The 22884-nt window shown below is 28.1% G+C and overlaps 2 protein-coding genes across 4 annotated transcripts in view; one reads left to right on the top strand and one right to left on the bottom strand.

Moving 5' to 3' along the window:
* Window positions 1-22884, bottom strand: part of LOC107169163 (adenylate cyclase type 5-like) — a 207955-nt gene that overhangs the window by 72820 nt on the left and 112251 nt on the right. The window lies entirely within an intron of this gene.
* Window positions 5849-11542, top strand: LOC149055806 (uncharacterized). Its single transcript, XM_089225560.1, has 3 exons — window positions 5849-5881; window positions 8828-8949; window positions 11317-11542. Exons 1-3 carry the CDS (start codon window positions 5849-5851, stop codon window positions 11540-11542), a joined length of 381 nt encoding a protein of 126 aa, XP_089081686.1.

Here is a 22884-nt window from a genome sequence, read left to right as displayed (position 1 = left end):
TCGACAGAACGATCGCAAAGTTCTCCTAGGGCGACGATGTTCCATTGGCAACAGATTGACGGACGACCGACAGACATGAAGACGGAAATGCCATCGTCACACGCTTAATGCGCGTGCTGATATAATATAATAGTAATATGATAAAGCACGAAATCGATCGATATATTATTATAATATGTGTAAGCTGATGTCTGCGTAACGGATCATCGGACACGATATCATAACGTACATAAATTATGTCGACTTTTCTAATATTAATTTTCTCAAGGTTTTAGTGTGCTATTATTCTTCAATATGCATGTATTGTCTCACAAATCAGTACCCCACTACCCCACTATGTAAATGGTGATGGTCGATGGTTTCGTTGAAGTTTATTCAACAGTGTCGATTTTTGTGCCACGAGCGAATAATAGATAAAAGATATATAGATGGTAGAAATATAATATATATTATATATTTATTCTTAAAAAGTATTGTGCAATAATTAGTCAAAAGCATAGGTATTAGGTACATCTATTGTTTATGAATTAATGAGTAATAATTGACTGGTCTGAAAAATAAATTAATCTGTCAAATGTATAGATGCTTATTCTAATATTTTTTTTCATCCACGGATTTGATTTTAAATCGCTTTTATAATAACTACCATGGACATTATAATATATACAGCTCCACAACCCTTCCCATAGCCTAGGATATTATAAAACTCTGAAATTAATTGTAATCCGATGATGCCATAATTTAAAGTCTCACGATTTTCGGATTGGAAACTTTTTCACCCTTAGACCCTTGAAAGTAAGCTATCATTAGTTTCGGGATTTATGCGCTTCATCATTTTATTGCAATATCTCCTTGTGTTTAACGCCCATAATTTGTCTTTAAATTTTGTGCCATTACAGAAACTATTTATATAATTCTAATTTATTGTTATCTGATTATACGTTCTATTTATTGTCACGAATCTCATTTATCGTTCAAATAAGCATTATATTAATCATTACTTTGTATGTAATTTAACTAACGGTTCTCTAGCTAATAACTTAGATTAGTCTTAAGAACGATTCGATAATTTTATTTTGGAGCATTTTTTAAGTCAGAATTAATTGACTAATTGTAACTCTATCTTATATATTTTTTTAAATACCAAAATTATTCGTTTCTTTACGTTGATAGTAAAATCATTAAATTATATTAAATAATAATCATAACTTGTGTATCATAAATAATTTATAATAATGGGCCCAGGGTTTTAATTAATAAAAAAAATATATATCTAAAAATGTATCTATTTTCTACAATACCATAATTTTTTCACAATAATACATCGATAAAAAAATGTTGTAACACTAATAATTTATTAAATAGAACAGAAATTATTATGCTAACATGTAACCCATTGAGTTAATTAGCCATTATGTATATTTTAATATTTTAGACAATAATAAATTGTATTCAATAGGCGTAGGTAGTAAGTACATAATTCTCGTCTATACTCAAATTACCAATTTTATGCAAATGCACTTGGTGAACAAAGTAAAACCAATTTCGTACAATATGTCGTATGTGAAACGTTCTACTATTCACTTAGAAAATTGAATGTTTAAATCAAATTATTATAGAAGATTCACTTTCCTGTTTAAACGCGTGTTAAAAATGTAAAAACTGATTATGCTTTTCTTATTATAAAAGTTCCCATACGGTATTCATATATATTATAAACATAATTTTGTGATTTACTGATTTTTACACAATTGATTTCTACGTGATTTATATCGTTATGATGCATCATGACATATTGAAAATAAATAATAATTATTTATGCACAATTTTTCTAATCTGTGAGTTCTTATTTAATAATTCATAAAAATTAATGTGAAACCATACATTTTGTGTACAAAATTGACCTTTTCACCGGCCGAGACTTCAGACGAAATGAGACTGATATATATTATAAACTATTATGTTCCTTATACCACTGTGACCAGTGATTGAACGTTTGCTTAATACAAAAAGTATACCGCATTCATGCTGTGACTATATGGGATATATTATAGAAATACAACCGTGTATTTTTAAAAAGTACAAACATCTTGGTGGACATAGTTGTAATTCTCTGTCTTCTAAATGTAGGTACTATTCGACCACGAAGAAGAACAAATTACACAACAACTTATTTAGTTTTTCCGACATCGTATACAATTTCCATTTAAATGTTTAAACGTCATCAAGGTATATTGTCAGGAATTAAATTTTATCTACAGTACCTATTACAGCTGCAGTGCTTATTAACAGATCAATTTACCTTTGACAGGGATACCATCACTATATATTACCCCACCATTTGGTCCCAAACAGTTTATTTTTATTGCTTTTTCTGTAGTGTTGTTTTTTTTTCACGAAACAATACCGGTTGCGTGGTAACTTATATTCCTACTAACATAAACATTCTATAATAAATAAAAATTGTTCTTACCTATGAACTTTCAAAAATAAACATCCAAATTTTTAAAATATTCCATTATATTTTAAGATTTTGTTATACACTCAGAGTATACAGAGTGAACCTATGCTATTTCATAAAGCTAACTCAAGAATATTTTTTAAGTTATGTGTATCGGAAATAGTTATTTATTTTATCCATTTAGTAGAATATAATAGTATATAATAAATCATGAAAGGTAAAATTATAAATGGTGTCATTAATATTTCTCCGACAATATCTCACCATTCTGAATGTAAAGAGGTGAAAAGATGCATATATACTAGTGTAGGGTTTATGGGTATAACAGGGTAGTTAAAAGGTAATAGGTAACTACTGATATCCCAATGGAAAATAAAGATAAATAAAACAAAAACGTTGTTATGGTTTTGTATTGTTTACCTCGTATATATAACCGTGTTTAAAATATAATTTTATCATGAAACTTTTTTGAAAAACCATTCTATTAAACATCGGGTTGGCAAATCAACAAAAAGTTACAATCACATATTTTCAAACAATTGCATTATTATGTTATATGTTTTGATCTGACCGGGATCTTTTTATAATGGAAACGGCCGGATATAAATGCATTACCGAACGTATATATATATATTTTTTTTGTAATGATATCGAAAACCATTTGAATTACATACAGAAAACCACGAGCAGTAGTACAAACACTGCAGTGTAATATTCAAGAACGAACATAAAATCCATTAAGTCACATTGTGAAAAATCACATCTGCATTGTATATTAGTGCACTGAATAATAATGATTATAATAAAAAAAAAGAATAAAAATAAGTCTGAACCGTGTTTTAGTTTTATACAAAATAAATAATAATCGTTGTTTTTCACATGAAATGCTTTAAATATAATATCGTTTTTATTTGCTGGTATTTTCATTTTTCAATTCCTCTTAATTGCGAACTTAAAAAAAAAAAAAATACATCGATGTATAATATAACAACGGGTAAAAATGGCATAACAAACAACACGCGCCAAGGTACGCTCAATGTATTTGTTTGCGTAATGATCGACTGGAGAAAACGTACATTAACACTGCCGCAGTTTCGATTTTTCAAAATATATATAAATCACTACTACGAACTGAGAGTGGGGTTTTGTTGCGCACAACCTACGTAAAAGTAAAATATAAATAATTATTTTACGTTTTATGCAATAAAATGTAACGCACACGTCTCCTCGGAATCGGAAAAATATATGTAATATTACGTAATTATATTACATACGAAATATTATTATTATTATTATTATATAGGTATCGCTCAACAAATATGAACTTATAATACTTATAATAATATTTATAAATCAAACATCAAAGCCAATATCGAAAACCCATGCACACGCACACGAGTGTACACTGTACGCAATAGAATAATAATTGTATAAATTTACAAATATTCGATAATTTTATAATATTATAAAATGGACCATGCGATTTCGTACGACCGGTGAACGTTTTTATAATATTAGCAGTATTTATTTATATTATACTCAACAATCGGCTCTTGACTTTTGCACGCAAATCGGTTGCGGTGCAGTGTTCCATAGCTTTTAACACGCACCGTGTAAATGTAGCAGTGCTACGTGAACAATTTAATACGAAATGTTCTGCGGGATAACTATAATTATTATTAAACCAAATCCGACTGTTATGACAAAATAAAATATTATCATGCAGCGGAAATTTACGGTGCTTACGAAACTCAATTTGTTGAACATACGCACACGCATTTGCGCACACGTACACACACGCGTGCATATTAGTGTATTCAATACATAATGTACGAGGAGACGAAGACACGGCTCAAAAGTGATTTTCCGTTATAACACGTGACTGTTTAAACTTAAACGTGTCGTGACTTTATTAAATTTGCACGAGTCAAATTTTTCATACATAGTACGGACCGAGCGAGATGTGTCCCTGAGGATTAACTATTTTATACGGTGTGTAGGTATGTTATGTGTGTACCTTTAATTTTTTTTTTTTAACACTTTTGGGCAGTAAAACAGTTTAAAAAGTTTTGTGAGATACCACTCGGGATTGTAAATTAAGAATGGGAGATGCAGGTTATTGTTTGAAAACTTCTGATTTTTTTGTCGTGAAGCCATTGAGTTAATATTGAATAGATACGAGTGATTTATTTCATTACAGCATTATGGCTATAGTTCCTATTCAATATATTTAATAAAATCATTTTTCCATTTAGTTGTCAGTTTATAATTTTTTTTTAAATAAAATACTTCAGCTGTATTATTATTATTATTAATATTTTAAATCCAACTAAAATTGACAATAAATACCATGGTATGTGCACGTTCAATACTTGATAAAATCATATTTTGTTTTTGCACTACGTTTTTGTAAATATTGTGTTTTGAGAAGTCCGAAATACAGTGTTTATAATACAATACTTAAAATATGTACTCGTATTAGGTATATATATTTCATTGTGTACAAATTACTCAACTCGTGTTGAAGATCGTAAAGTTTATATTGTGTATCTTATAATGATAAACTTTTTTGGGAAAAATAATATTTATCTCATTGAATGCCAAAATGTTTTATAAATTTACGTTGTTAAAATGTTTTCTTTTTGTTTAAATGTTTGATTTTACAATAACATGGTTGATAGGTATACATATATTCAAATAGTTATAAAATATTAATTAAGTTGTTTTGGTAAAACATGCTCACGCTAAAATTGAATAAACATATTTTAATAATTTACAATGTAAAAGTCTCTCTTAAGTCAAACTGATTATAATAGTGAAATAATAATGTTGATATTATTATTTCCATAAAATAATATCTATTGATAAATAATGATTAAAATAAAAAATAATTTTAGTTAGTATGCGGACGTAGTTTTGAGTGGTCTAGTTCGATCATGGGATTAAATGTGCACATACATCAGTGTAATAAACATATAATATTTGATATATTGGAATACACCATTTAAATTTTTCTCTCTTCTCAGAATTTAAAGAATGAGTTGATAAGTTAAAAATAATACCATCAGCTTTATTATTACCATTAGAACAAATGAATTCCTTATAATATGTATAGCCATAAATTGTGGTAAAATGTTTAATGTAACGTATTCAATTTTCTGCATTTGGAATTTATTAAAATATCTGCATAGTATGGAGAATATTTGGCTAAAATCAATCAATGTTATAATATAAGTAATAGGTATCTATGGTTTTTTAATTAATTCACCAAAAATTACGTATAATTCATAATATAATAACATTTTCACTGTTTTTCGTTTAATTTAATAATTAATACAATTGGTTTAACGAGGATTATTCTGACCAATAAAACAATACTAACAAGTCATGGACAATAATTCAGTGGTTAATAGTAAAAATGTGAGTAACATTTTTTCGTGAAATTTATTTTAAATCGTGTGACACAACAGCCCGTAGATAATTTTATTGCAGCTAAAGAACATGCAAAACATATAATATTAACATATTTTAATTTCAATGACAATAATACTAATAAGTAATAATTATTATAAAAGTATGTTACGTTTGTAATTAATATTATATTAGGACACGAGTTATTTTTCATTTTCAATTTTAACGTTTAACTTATCGCTGTCATTGATTAGTTTTGATTTGCACATATCGTCAATCTATAGTAGCTTAATTAATTTTTCGTTATTTTAGTAATTTTCAAATATATTTTGTGTTTGCTTAAACATCATAATGCAGATTGCTACCATAAGGTTATGAAAGTTATTTTGCGACCGTTATTCTCTAGGGAGTACACACATAAATAATTTTATTACGTAAGTGGTTCATCGTTCATAATTACCTATAACTTATAAGCGATCAGAATACTTTGCTTCCTATATAATTAACAAATTATGTTTAAAAAACCCCTAAAATATATATTCTTGACATTATAGGTAATTAGATAAATATAATATATTTTATAGCCAGTCTGTTTTACTGTATATAAAGATTGTATTGTATTGTGAACTAAGCTATCATGTTTAAAATCTCATGATTATTGTTTTTAGTCAAAATGATGTAACCGCAAAAAAATAAAAAATGAATGCTGTGTTTAACTAACTAAAAATACGTTATACTAAACAACTTATGTGTTAAAACATTAACAGCATTCATTTTTTATATAATCAATATTAATAAAATATTAAATCAAAAGATGCATAAGTTGAAAACTGTAAATACCTACAATATTATAGTTTGAAGATTTAATTATATTTTTACAAATATAAGTTCATCAAAAAAAGGGGATAATTAATTAACCACTCTGTTTTTTAGTGAGCGTTAAGAATATATTAAAGAGTAAGTCATCGTCAAATTGTAATTAAATGATAAATCATAAGTTCGGAAATCATTTTCGAGCAAAGAATGTGTGTAAGTCTTCATTACTAAGTGTATTTAATGATACAATAATACCACTATCAATGTTATTTATTTTACTTTTAATTATACGATAGGTTATTTTATACATTTTTACATACAAAATAATTCACAAATATTACGATAATTTGGATGATTTTGTCTAATATATCACTTAAACTATTAATTGTCAAGGTTTTTGACTAAGTAACAATTCATTTCAACATCCATAAAAGTACATCTATAGTCAAAATACTAAAAATCTTTTGAAAACTTTTCACAAAAAATGCTAATAAATACCTACATAACTTGAACATTTTAAATAATGGTTTTGCATTAAATTTATTGCCCAATTTCTTCCCCTGTTATTTTTAACAGTGCATAGAATATTTTTTAACACCTCAACTGGATACTATTTATTACCATGATCCATAATGTTCTCTAAAGTTGAACATTGAAACTATTTTTACTACTCTAAAAGAGCAACGACAGACAAAAAAAAAAAACAAACATTATTGTAAAATCAATTAATTTATTGCTTCGTTACCCTAAAAATGGATATATATATATGTGTGTGTGTGTGTGTTATCATTAATTAATTTACTGTTCATAATAGATATAAATTTAATAAACAACAATTTTGTGTTCATGTGGATGAACTATTAAGAGAATTAATTTTTAATATCACCTGAAAGTGTGCACAATAAAATCGTAAAATTTCGATACATTTAAATATAAATACCAACCGAAATGTACAAAAAAATCAAGTGTATTCAATAAAGAAAAAGAAAAAATTAGTTTGTTTTATATAATATGTATAATATGTAAATGATGTTAGATGGTTCCAAAAGAATAATCACGTTAATGACCAAATACACAGGTAATAGTTGTTATAGACGTGAATCTCAAATACTACAATTTGAAAAATGAAGTACCTAGGTATTTTTAAAAATATAAAAAATGGATTATTATTTTTTATTTGTTTTGACAAGTTGTATTCCCATGACATTTACTATTACATAATTTTTTAGCCCTACGTCAAGCACAACGCTTATTATTACAACCAATCTTGCAACGGCAGCGCTGGTACCATTGAGAGCCCGCAACCAAACTATTATTTCTAGCTGATTCCCTCAGTGTCAACTATCTACCACCTGCTAATTTTATCACATTGTCCATGTCTAATAGATTTTCTTCACAAGCAACTATTTCTTGGCGTGTATAATTGTATTTAAGAAAACCATATCGGCTCCACCGATGTTATAATATGTATAGTAATTGCATACTGTATTGGTCCAGTGTCCGCCATATCTGTGGCCAATAAAGTTTTATTGATTTACCCAACCCAGTTAGTACCAAAATTAATTTAGCGATCACTTTATCATTGCTCGTTGGCCATTATTTTATAATCGAATCAACATTTCCCAAATCATACGGTTATTAACGTTATTTACTAGAAATTAACGATAATTCCCACATTCATAGGTAAATAACGTAAATAACCATAAATTTCCAATATAACATAATTTACCGTAACATATATATTATTAAATGTTGTTCATCTGTACTAAATTATTAAACTTAATGACTTAATCAAATTCGTCATAAATCAATCATTTTTTTTTCAGTATTAATAGATGTTTATCGATTTCACTAAATTGTATAATTAAAAACAAAAACTTTTATTTAATATTGACAAAATTACTGTTCTAATTTTGTTAATATAATTTTATGATTTTTTGACGTATGTATCAAAATAGAGTCACTGGATTTTGGTTTATAATTTCCATTACAATTTTAAAGTGATTTTTTCCGTAGAATAATACTTTATTATGCAAGTACAATAAGGATAATTTATGTATGAAATAATATTTTTTTGAAAATATATAAATAATGTCGTGCCTGCTTAAAACCTTTTAAATAACAAATTTATATCTACAGGTACATTTTGACGACTGGGAGGCTTTTGAGTTATATTTGGAACGCAAAGGAGTGGTATCAGCAATAACAAATGCACTGTATTGTTTGTTCAATGAAAAGTCTTTGCCGAAAAACGTTAATCAGTAAATATTTTTTTTATGGACACGATTCCAGGTGCAACTAATCAATGCCTACCTGGCATAATAATATGATATTTATCTATTTTTAATCTAATTATGCTGTGGTTGATATTTTATGATTACGAAAACGACTATTATATCCATCAGTCCTGATGACGATAAAGTTTCATTAATCCTACAATGCATGATTTTTTTTTACAAAAAAATTGTTTTTGGATAATAATTCTCAAGTTACATAATACGTAAAATCACATCATTCTCATAAAAAAGGTTCAAAATAAACTATTCTAAATTAATGTATTGCTAAATTTACGAGCTCTTATTCCATGTTCAGAAATAATATTATAGTAATTAGAAGATATCCTAATTTCATCATCGTCTATGCCTTAAGGTAAAATATCTCAAGCTTACATTAAATTGTAGACTAACGTAGACCCTAAGCTCAGTCAAATTAGTCAAATAAAAAAAAAATGGCAAACATTTTTATATAATAAGGTGATTATTTTTTTTTAATATGAAGTAAATTATAATATTTCTCCATGTTTGTTGCGCATCAAGCAATATTTTTCCGTTATTAATTTTTATAAAATAAAAATAAAAACAATAATTATATGAACCATATTAATATTATGTATTTTAATAGATTCACCCTAGTTATTTATTATTCATATTATTTAAAATTCTTGATTTAGGCCCCGAATGCCTGAAATCAAAAATCAATTTATGAATAAATTAATACTAATAATAATAATACCAAATTGTTTTATGAAATCACCCATCACAAAGTACTCGTACTTTCACTTTAATGAAATCATATTATCAATGAAGCCAAACACTGGTATATTTCGTGTACCAAGAGCTATATTTTCTGAGCTTCGAGAGATAGGTTCTGAAAGCATCACCGCCTTAACAGATTCACTTATAGAGAACATCTAAATGTTTTGTATTTTAATAGAAATTCCACAGATTGTAGGTTTTCCATTCGAAAAATTAAGCAGCCTACTAAACCAAATAGCTTTTTAACAACAATAAATTGTTTTGTTTAATATTTATATGGTAAATTCGGCGACAGCACATAGTTAAAATAATTAACTTTAAATGAGACGTGTTATTATATAAATAGTACAAATGCTTTGTATACCTATTACATTGTATACAAAATATTTCATCCATTAAAAAAAGTTTAAAATGTTGTTCTATCAACCACATACCATCGGTTAATTTAAATTAAATTTTTCATTGAAGTAATTAAAATATATATATGGTATATATATAATATATATATGAAGCTTATTTAATGTACCCTAAAAAATTACCATTTCATTAATTATAGCAGCGTACATTTATATTAACATTTGAATTCGTTAAAATATTTAATATTAAAAAGTTTTTTTTTCTGCTCACTTTACTATAGTTTAGTATTCATAAATGAAAAAAATTAAAATATAATAAAACAAAAAAATAAAAAAGTATCTATACAATATGAACGTTCAAATCAAATATTTTTTTTCAAACTTAGTAAGTTATTAGCTCTTATTTCCATGTCATGCTTTTATCTTAATTTTAAAGGGCATACACATGTCACATAATTTATTCTACAACCTAGATACAATGTTTTAATTAACATATTATATTAAATTTACTAATATTAAATTCTGGACTAGAAAACAATTGTTTACAACAACTACGAACGAGTTATTGGAATTTAACACACTTTTATTACATGTATAGATCCAACTATTAATATGTATTAAGTATAATATAAAATGGTATCTAACCTAATTGTAATCCTTATAAAAGGCCTAATGAAATAATAATTTATTTGTTTTGTAAATTTTCTTCTTTATCATACATTATTATTTATTACGTAATTCTGTACTTCATATCCCACAGTAGCGCGTACCCACAATATTTAGCTCTCAATTCTTGGTTAATAGAAATAGATAGTTTAAATGCTATATAAAATCACATAACTCAGATATTTCATATTCATTAAAATGAAATGACTCTTTGCTTGTTCGCCCATACCATTACAGTTTTCACTATATAACATAAAAGTAAGTAGATAGCTTACCATTATAACATCACCATAAAGATTTTTTATGCGTAATGTATGTGTGTTCGTATAGGCACACCGACATTATATTATTTTGTCATGATTATTAATATATGATACTATAAAGTTAAGGAAGTAAAAAATATTTTGGTATAATATGCCAAATATATATTTGTCTTAAACATTTGTATATCGACCAACCGATGGATACAAAGCTATATAACATATATATAATACGGTTCTGTATACGCTTATTTAATAATGATGACTACGCACTAAATAATGATTACAAATTTATGTTGTGTACAACGTAGGTACATATTTTGTGCTCTTGGAGGTGATACGACGAGCCAGATGAAATATCGGTTGAAAAAACTGAAGAGAAAAATCGAAATGGTGTCTCGAGAAATCGAAACGGTTACCAACGAAATCCAACATCTGTGGATCATCCGGGACAACGGTTTGAAGTTTAGCATTTACAAGGATTTCGTAGACAGAAAACGTGTCGAAAATGAAAATCGTACAAAGAAAAATATATAAAACTGAGCCACGTGCCGCCGTTTCGTGCTGCAACCCTAGCAGGTGGCGATCATTATTATTAATATTTATAACAATCCTACTCGATCTAGACACGTAAAAATATGTTTAACACGATGGCAAACCATTTATTCGTTATTACCCCATTCTCTTTCACAATTTGTAAAAAAATACACTGCACGCGCGCGCATACGTTAGTAATATTTCATACATAGTTGTAGAAGATTAAATACTGAGTTGTCGGTGTGAAATAAAAAACAAACTCGTTTGTAACTGAAACACTATAATAATAATATGATTTTTTTTTTTTTTTGAAAGTGTTTTTCGGTCTACCGAACGTCCAGATGTATAATTTATTTGCCACGTGCTCTGTGCATACTCACTCCGTTGTCAGAATTAACGAATGAATGAAAACACGTTATGAATGAATGCCATCATATAACGCGTATAAGAATATAATATAAGACAAGCTATCTAGTGCGAATTTCGACTCAAATCAAAACACTGTTGGATGTTTATTTTTAATAATAAAATATATCATTTCATACATAATATATTTGTATCGTATATTATGTGTGTTAGTTTGGTCGTAGGTTGGTGGGGGAGTTGGTGAGTGAGTTGCAGAACGAGATAATGTATTGCAATCTTGTTGAAGCAGTTGCAGTTATTTTTCATCCATCCTATTTGTATACTATAATCAAGGTTTGAGTTTTAAGATGTGTTTTTCCACTATAAGTTGTATACATATTTCTTTTTCAATTTATAGACGTGTTTATACTAGGATATATTACAGAAATGTCACTTACAGATATTTTTTAATTAGGGAGTGATAGACATTTGCGAAATCCTGTTTACGATTATCTAAATATTACCTATTTAGTTAGAATTATTCCGTTATAGACCAAAAAAAAAAACAATGACGGAAGATTCTGTAGCAACCAAAATGTCAGGCTTATGACGATGTTTATAATCACGAATAACTCAAAGAAAGTTAAAAACCTTTCGGATATTCATAAACATTTTCACACGCACTGAGTTAAGTAAACTATTTTAATTAAAACAAGTACCGCGATATTCCCAAGTTTAGAGTGTATTATTTAAATTCAAATTGCCAGCATGTTTTTTTTTTAAATTCAAATGAACACCCGCAGTGTCTACGTGCATTTTGATGGATTATAAAAGCATATTTAACTTAAAACACACCCTGAGACGTGGGAGTGACTAATTGGATCGAATATTGAGCAAACTCAAAACGAGTTGTAAGATTTAAAAAACATAATCGTATGGGGTATTATATAAATCACAGTCATATTATTATAAAAATCTAGGTTTACCCGTTTCACTAGAAATATAATAAAAGGTGGAGTTTCCTGAATAAAATGATACTGAAGACCAACTCTCCGAGTATTTACGTGGTTTAAAGTATGTGAATGTTTATTTTTAGGTAATGTACATGGATATACTCATATATTACGCATATTATGCAGGGTCAAATATAAATATAAATATATATATATATATATCCCATTACATCTAGTAATACTACACTTGTTATATATTTTGCATTTCAATGTTACTGTCAAATTTCGACAAAACATGGAAATGTATATTGGATAACTGTAACTATTCAATCTACATATCAATATTATGTTCGTTTGAACTTCAATTTAATAATAGTGTACATGGGAATATTTATATAATATTATACTTACTGTTTATTATAATATTTCATCATTTTAATGTGATTGGTAATTTGATATAAATTTTTCATGGAAAAACTTATGAACGTATAGTCGTATAGTCGACATCAAAGATATCACAATGGAGTTATTGTAAAAAATAAATAATGGAAATTATGGAATTTGTGATTTTGAAAATATTGGAAAAACGCATACTGCAGAACACACTCGTTTTTCATCCTAAACATAATTAGCGTCGTCGAAACACGGTCGCGTATAATATTATACCAACTTGTAACGATATCATTAATCCCGTATTATGTTAAATATCGATTGAATATAATATTGACGCCACACGCAAAAACAACACTATACAATATATACGTCAGTATAATATATTTCGGTAAACGCTGTTTTGATGAAGAGGGCATTAAAAATAATCGCGTAGCTACCGAAAAATTGAAATCCGACGCAACGGGGAACACTGTTTCGGCGTTGAAAAAATATCGAAACATAGGTAGGTCTGTAAGCGAAAAAAAACTGTTCTAATCGTAATTTTTCCACCATCAAACGTTGGGCCGGCGAATTTAACGACACGCATTAGCAGCGATATAAAATATACACCAAAGTAATAACGCGTATATTATATACTTATAGGTATAGTTGTTTTCATATTAAAATGGCAAAATCGAGATTGACGTTTTATTAGTGAATTGGTTCTACGGTCGTTATATAAAAGAGTTGGTTAGGCGTTCGCCACTATCAGGTTTTTAGTATTTCCTTAGTTTTTTCACGTCTGTTGGAGATTATTAGTATTAGGCCATTTTTTTAAGATCCGCAGTAAGTAGTTGCATCATCCAGCTGCCAGTTTCCTGGTAGACCGTATTTATGCGGACTTTCGTGTTTGGAAGTTATAGCTGCAGCAAGAGTGCATGCAATCAGCATATTATAATTTATTTCAGATGAATAAATGACGAAAAAGGTTTTATGACAGAAAAAAGAAAATCAATTAAAAAATAATAGAATTTTCTACATTCATAACCATAATATCTCCTGTGATAGTATCAAATTTTAATTAATTAAACTAATTGATCATGAAATTATGTAAATAGTTATATTACGGGCTATGCGATATGTTTTAAATTGTCTTATAATTTATGTGACATGCTCTGAAATCTCCCTATGGCAGGGTTGCCAACTGGCCGGTATTTCACTTACATAGACTTAAAAAGCCGGTTGCCATAATTAATCTTTCACCAACCAGGTCCTGATAGGTCTGCAGTCAAGCATTCGAGAAGATCTCGAAGGACCACTAACATTTCGAAGTGGTATAATACATTTATCGCAATGCCCACGTAATAATTTTAATGACAGCTATATAATAGTATACAGTCAACAAACGTGATAAGGTCATTATTATTTATTAATATTAAAATTCGTCCGATTTGGGATATTATAGCAAATTACGGACCGATTGAAAAATATTTCTTGAAAGGCCGATACTACCCAATCCGCCCCTGCCACCAACCAATAAAAATCTAATATTTCCATCTGATTGAGAGTTTTGATATAAATATATCAATATTTTTTCGTTTTTGTGAAATTGGTTATCAGATATTGATATTGCTGTCAATAAATTGTATAGGTAATCTTAACGACTTATTGACTTCAGAGTCAAGTCTACGTATTCGTGTACGCTAGCCGATATGTAGGACATAGGTAGTATGATTAGTATAATAGTATATAATATTATGTAGGTACCTGCTAGGCCGTTGTCGAATGTTATAATGTGTGAACGACCATAGAGTTCAGTTTGAAGTAATATAAAATGAAAATTCACGGAAAATTATGAACTTTTTATTGTTTTCTTGGGATGGTATTTTCCAAATTAATAGTTGGCCTACCTACCCTATGATCTTGAATGGTTTCGAAGTATTTTTTAAAACTATAAGCCTTACAGATGATGTTGTATCGCAGTAGGTACACTTTTGTTGCCGATTAAATATTATAATATTATGACGTATAAAAATGTTCGTCATATTATATAGTTGCCCCGTACACAGCAATAATACCTACTCACTTAATAAGTAATAAGTAATAACTACCCAGGCAAACGACGGTGACGGTTTTAAGTACTATTATTTTGCGATAATTATTCTGTAACTTGCTTGCACACAATTTTTTTTTTTTTTTTACCTGAAAAATCGGAACTTGTTTGCGCATACCAAAATAATTATATTATTTTATCTTGGCGACAGATTGGAGTTAATAATCATGGATAAAGAATGTGGAAATTAAGGTATCAACTATTAAAGTCTAAAGGGTAACTATGCGCAAACCATGTGCATGGTTACGGCTCAACTGAGTGTAGTTTTGGGCCCAAACAAGTAATAACTATCCAGGTAAACGACGGTGACCGGTTGTAGGTACTATTATTTTGCGATAATAAAACGTCGATTTAAAGCCCGAGCACGTTTTAAAAACACAGACTTGTGTACGTTATGCGCACGTGAACAAACAATGTGCAGAGCTCATGCAATATATTATGCCTAACACCGATGCGGCTCAGAACTGGTAACGACAACTGTATTTTAATAGTTTGGTTTTAGACATCGTATTCGTTCCAGGATCACAGTCATAGACGCCGGTCTAATTGTCGGGTACACGTTAGTATGACCGGTGAAAAGTATATTATACACGGTTTAAACTGTTGGAACGATCATTGTGAAAAAGTAAAATCCGGGAAGTAAAATAAAAAATAATAAAACCCGGATTTCACGCACAATAGAACGTCTGGAATTTATAACCCGGGGTGTTTAATGAAGTTTTTAATTGAACCACGCGCACACATAATAGTTATATACTTGGACCACCCGCAACACTACAATAATAATAATAATAATAATAACATTCAATATGACAAGGGCAAACCGTGGTGGTTTAAAAATTAATTGCCAAACTCCCTCCCCCAGTCGACCACTCGGAAATCCTTTATTTTACACTCTTACCCACCGCTCTGCTATTCTCGACGTATCACATACTTTATTTCTTGTCCATCAATCCCCTCTCTTACACGCAAACACAAACACACACACACGCTCGTTACCGTCATCATAATGGATCATTTATAAAACTTGCTTAGGAAAAACGCAAACAACGACCTTTATAGTAATTAGCTTTAAACCCATATAGGTACACATACGAACGATAACAAGAAGAAAACCGACCTTTATAGCGAGCGTTATAATCGATTTCTTCGTCATTCTAAATTCCAAACACTTTTCCCGTTGGAAAACCATATTATGCAAGCCATTTAGAATTAAACAAAGCACGAAACTATGTGACCCTCGGTATGATCGTCTCCTACATGCGGGGCAGTCAAAATGACAAGCGACTAGTGACAGCGAATCCGAATAGCTGCAAGATGGCCGACTCCGTTATCATTATCAGTTATCACAGATTTTACTATAACTTTATTTAAAAAAATAATATATAACATATTATATATTATGTTGCTATAATTCCTAGTTTATTAATATTCTATAATTAACAAAAACGATGATATTCCAGTTAATTATTAATAAGCTATAACCTTCATAATACATAGAAAAATCCATATATCTCGAGAGTGACATCCATAGGCCTCCATAGGGCCTCCATTTTAACGAAAATCATAAAAAAAAAAAAAAATACCTACAATTAAAACAATATTCCAGGTTAGTACATCAAGAAAAGGAATGAATAGAACATTTAAAATTTTGAACTCAAGTAGTGGTGTAAACTTTCACAGTATTATACATTTAATTAAACAGACAATTTTTTTAACAATCAGTAAAAATTCATTTTTGATAATCATTCATTCAAACACAAATATTTTCAGAAGTATCTGATGTAACTGAGTTCATTTTACCTGTTCAATATTTAAAATAAGATAAAGTAATCAGATACTTTACTGTCACTATATTATAATAAACTTGGATTTAGTATATTAGACTTAGAACACACTACTTAGAATACAACTTGGGTAGAAATAAGGTAAGGGAAAGAAATATATATTATTCTTCGAATGAAGTGATGGTAAAATCTGTGATAACTGATAATGATAACGAAGTCAGCCATCTCGCAGCCATTCAGATTCCCTGTCACTAGACGCTTGTGTCAAAATGTAAAATATGTACCTATACGTTAGCAATAACAGGTATACCACGTCCACGTGTGATATACTTTTCGCAGACGACCGATCGCGTTTTATGACTGGCGCACGAATTGCTCTATTACAATATCTGCACACAACGATAAAAATAATTTTATATACCTATATAGTATTATACCAAGGTAGTCGATCTCGATATAAATAAATATGAAGCTGAAGGCACGCTATACTAATAATATACATAAGTTGTTGAATAATTGGGTTTTATAATATTTTGTGCAACAGTGACAAAATAATAATAGTGTAATAGTTAAAACGTTTCACACGAGTTGATTCCTTTGTGATCTTATGTTGTTGGTAGTATTGAAATTCCAATAATGCTCCACTAATAATTCCTTTGAAATCTCCACAAACGCTACATAACAATAAACACACTATGTACCAGTAGTTTCAGAATTAAATTCCAAACTTAATTGAAGTACCTACAACAGGTTTACAGTTAATACGACATTTATTGTTTTCTTGATTTACTCATTTGCTACTTTTTCTATTAATTGTTTTTACTTTAGATAAAATGTGTACTATTGATTAAATTATCATCTTTTAAATATGTCAAGTATTCTAACAACTTTTAAAATATGGATTGTAATGTATTATTTTAAACTTTACACTACAGTGATAATATAAATTGCTTTGTATATTTTAAATTTTTACTTCGTAATATATTTACTAATAATAATTTCAAATTTTAAAATCAGTTCCGTGTCGACGCTCGATGTACCTACACACACGTTGGAGCGCTCGTTCGTACTTTTATCACTTATTCTACCGTTATATTACATACTTTTTTTTTCTTCTTTCTTGGCGTTTGTTTCTACACAACAATGTCTTAGTTAAAATATTTAATAACATCCACTTGTCTTAGTTTAACCAAATTAAGTGAACGAGCGAACGCGTAATAGTTCATTTTATTTTTTTTTAAATAATTTACAGGTAATTACCGATATCGACTATCTCATTAAATGTCTAACAATAATGATGTCCAAAATAAAACCGTTGCCCCTCTCCATCTTATCAACAAGAAAAGTAAAAACTCATTAGCGGCCAGTTCAAGTTCAATGAATGACCTAGTTATGTTAGTTAACATATCAGTTCCGTTTATTTTTTTAATCTGAATAGTTCACTTAGGTTTATAGAATTTTCTATATTTTAACTTTCGAATAATAGAATATAATATTTAGGGTAGTTAGGATGCTCGAAATATTCCGAATCTTACATTGGTTTATAGACAACCTAACCGAAATCGAACTATCCATTATTTCTATTTGATCCTATATGAATTGTTTATCTTATTTCTTAGTTTTAAGGAAAAATATTTTCATTTTTAAATTTAACCACCCCTAATACCTTTGTATTCCGGATGTTATTTCGTAAAACATATCAGAATGTTTTTTTTTGCTTTGTACTCGGATATTCGTTAAAATGAGTTACGCTCCACACAGTCAAATAAGGATACCTGTATTTTTAGGTTTGATAAAAATTAGTTGAACAATACAATTGGAATGTTCTTCTAACCAAACCTGCACACGTTATATAAGGGATTTTCGATAGGTAATACAGTCCTAAAGAGATATAAAAACATTCGATATAATATCATGTTATTTTAAATAATATTTGCCTACTGCGTAACAGAAATATGTTTTTGAAATGCAAAGGACTACAAATTATTGACATTTCAGTTAACGAGAATTGTATTATCAACTTCAGAAGAAAAAAAAACAGTGATTGTTTTTCAATATTTTAAGAGATTTTTCATACCGCTATTCTTTGTATTATTTGACATATTGATATAATTTAAAATCACAATTATTTCACTTCATACACAATATGAATACACCACTAGATTGTCAATAATAAGGGTTGTTAGCATTGAAAAAATATATGCCACACGTTATTAACTATAATCATAAGTTTTGATTCTAAACGATTTTTATAATTTTATTTGATTTTATTGAAAAATAACAACTAAATTAATTTGTTCCTATAATTTAAATTTGATATTTTTGTTATTTTGTAATTTGGGATGGTAATTAATAGGCGTAGGAGCTGTAATGATTAAAAAAAAGAGTTATAATAATATTATTTTTATATTACCTTCAAATCCTTGAATTGACTTCCCAATTTAAACCGTGGTTAGCGTCTGAAGTGAAAGGTGAGGTAACCGATTTGTATTTTAAAATAATAAAACCTTTTTCTTTTGTCTATTAATATTACTTTATTTAATTAATTTCTAACGCACATTAACATATACATTTAACTAACTTATTAATAGATTTTTAATTCACATATATATATTTTTAACTTTAAAAATATTACGTCTCTTTGTATAGATGATCTGCGCAGTCTTTTATAATCGCTTATGATCGTCTATAGGTACTAAAAAAAACCGATGACGACACGTCTGGCGCAGTGACTATAGACGAAGCTCCTTATATGTAATGTTGTATGTGTCCTATCTTATTCTTAATGGCTAAAAATTATTATAATTATTTTATTATATATATATTATATTAAATTTAAAAATATATGATGGCTTAAGAGTACATCATTACAGAGCTAAAGGTGAATGGCTGCCTTATAACATTGAATTAATCTCTAAAAAGTTTCTAGGCTTAGAATAGTTAACGGATTTTACCCACAAATCGGATAACCGTTTTTTATTTCTAAACAGTGATATAATAATGCTTAAGTCGTGCTAAACGTAGTATTGACTTTTACAGAATTTCTTCTCAATATTATGGGTACGTTATTTGATTAATAATTATCAAAATTATCTTGTAATGCAAAATAAGAAAACGCGTTTCAATCAAAACAATCATATGTTTACGACAATACCCTATGTATAAGTATTTAGAGTATATAAATATATTTTATAATACTGGTTAAAATGCAGTTTCGTTCAATTAAAGGAATAGACATTTTTTATTTTGTCAATAATGTAATGTGATAAACATCAGTATGTAGGTTATTAATAATAAATAGTTTACTAATAATACCTTATTGTAGGTAATAAAACCATGTGTAAACCTAATGGCCCATGCTTCTGAGGGTTTTTATAATAGTAATAATAGTAAAAATATATCTCATTATTTTGATATCAAACTCTAAAGAGTCCATTGCAATAAAATGTATCTTTACACCCAAACCGATTGTTTATAGTTTCAATTATGTATTACTATAATATACTTACGCAACAACTTTCTTTATTCATTAATAAAAAATTATAATTATGAATGTATTAGAGTCTAAAATATTTTTTAAAGTTTTTTTATCGGCCTTTATATCATCATAGAGTTATTTTCGCATTTAATTATGAATTTATTATAATTTATTTAAAAGCTAAAGTTATTCTTTTTGATGATAAGATTAAAAATGGAATTTAAAAACGTTGAATATTTTAACACGTAATAAAATATCTAAAAAGTTTTATATAAAATTCATTATTTCGTTGAAGTAAATTAATTTAAGGAACTTGAAGCATATATATTTATTACTAATTTTCTCCAAAATATCTCCTTGTTTTTGTTCAAATATAATCGATAGGCTATTTAGGTTTTTACATAAAAATATAAATTACAATCTGTTTTTCCTGTAAATAACAAGTTTCTGTGTATTACATAAATTTGATATTGAAAATGTGAAATAGCTTGAAACTCTCGAAGAAAGTTAAAACCATTCAGAAGATAGCAATATTTTAGAAATTCATTTTTGCATTTTACATGTTATTTTGAATATTAAGTAGTTTTTTGATTAAAATGAGATTAAATTAAATTCATTCCCAAAATAAGACATTTCTTAAATACTAGGTTTTAGTGATATCGTTATCAAATTCAGCTATTATAGTTGATGGTATTATTTAGAGTACGTTAGAAGTGCTTTGGTTGACACCAGTCACCAACACTAATTTTATACCAGAAATTTAATTTTAACTTTTTTGAATAAATAGATTTAATAATTTAATAGTATAAGAATATTATAAGTTGAAGAAGTTCTTGAATTTGAAAAATAACTTGTCATGCCAAGTACGGTCAAAAGATGGACATCTAAATTAAGAGAATACATTATTTTGTATCATAGCATTGGCTACGGACAGACTTTTTGGCTTTTTGGTTACCTATAATTAAATTGGGTTTTCTTACATTTCATTAAAAAATTAAGCTTTTTTTATTTAAGAATAAAATAATTTTATAGTTTTTTTTTTAGCTTGGAAAAACAATAATTGCGTCTTTATTTGATTGTTTGATTTATAATATGTTTTTATGGAATAAAGAAAAACATACACCAAATTTACTTTTTTATATTATACGCGTAAAGGATATTTAATCAGTTTTCAAATTTCAAAGAATGTCCCAAAAATAAGTGCATTATTATTATTATTATTTCAACTCCCATGTGACATTATGCGATTTCGTTTCATTATTTATTATTTATTACGCATGTGCATGTGTTTATTTATTTAAGAAGGTAAAAATAACATTAATTTTAAATTTTAATGGAATAAAACAACGATTGAATTAGGTTACTGTTCAATATATCAATTATTGTGTTTGATTGTGTCTGGGAGGGAAGTGAAATATTACGGAAAAATACCTTATATTATTTTACGAATCGTGATTTACGGGATTGTTAGGCCTCAAATAAAACATCAATTCGGGAATGAAATGTCTTCCACTGAAACGTTTTGACATAAACATATGTGACCAACTTTCGTTATTAGGTTGCGTACTGCGAGATTATACATCTTAGATCATAAAACATGACGTACTTACAAGAGTACTGACATTTGGAAATAATAAATAAGAATAAGAATAAGAAACCTGTACTAATAGAGAGCCAGGACAATAATATATATATTATTGGAGTTATTATTGTTTTTGTCTCGGTTTATTAACAAGCTAGAAAATGTGATGTGCATTATGTGAAAAACGCATACAATTTATAGCCCACATGCAGTTGGATATTCTCCAATCAACTAAAAAATTTGCATGAGTTGATCGAAAAAAAAAACGATTATTATAATTGTCAGAGTGAACGTAAATTACGCTCGCCCCATCGCCACCACAATCGTGTGATGACTCGGTGCAAATATTGTGATAGCCTTTGCCAACATTGAACTCGTTTGAACATATGCAGTTCATTGATGATTACAAAGATACGGAAAATACATATATATGTAAGACCTAGTTAAGACTGATAAGATATATATACATATATACTGGTGGTAAATGTGTTTGTATACAAATAGAACCGAGTGAGGTTATATTTTTTTCGCAATACCTATTATCTTTTTACTAGATCATATTATAATTGTCTTTGCGGTTTTCAAAACCGTTTCGCTCTCAAATTACTGCATCACCGTAATACGACGATTTCGTTAAAAATGTGAATTATGTAAATTATATTACGAATTATCACAGTAAATATTACGCTACAGCAAACCGTCAATCCGAATA

This window comes from Diuraphis noxia, unplaced genomic scaffold, assembly GCF_037042655.1.
Source record: "Diuraphis noxia isolate RWA-SAM2 unplaced genomic scaffold, SU_Dnox_SAM2 contig0004, whole genome shotgun sequence".
NCBI classification, from domain to species: domain Eukaryota; kingdom Metazoa; phylum Arthropoda; class Insecta; order Hemiptera; family Aphididae; genus Diuraphis; species Diuraphis noxia.
This window is presented reverse-complemented; position numbering and strand designations above follow the sequence as displayed.

Coding starts and splice junctions, on each gene's coding strand:
- LOC149055806 (XM_089225560.1), top strand. CDS start 5,849: ATGGACAATAATTCAGTGGTTAATAGTAAAAAT. Junction 5,882..8,827: donor CAGTGGTTAATAGTAAAAAT/GTGAGTAACATT, acceptor TTATATCTACAG/GTACATTTTGACGACTGGGA. Junction 8,950..11,316: donor TTGCCGAAAAACGTTAATCA/GTAAATATTTTT, acceptor TGTACAACGTAG/GTACATATTTTGTGCTCTTG.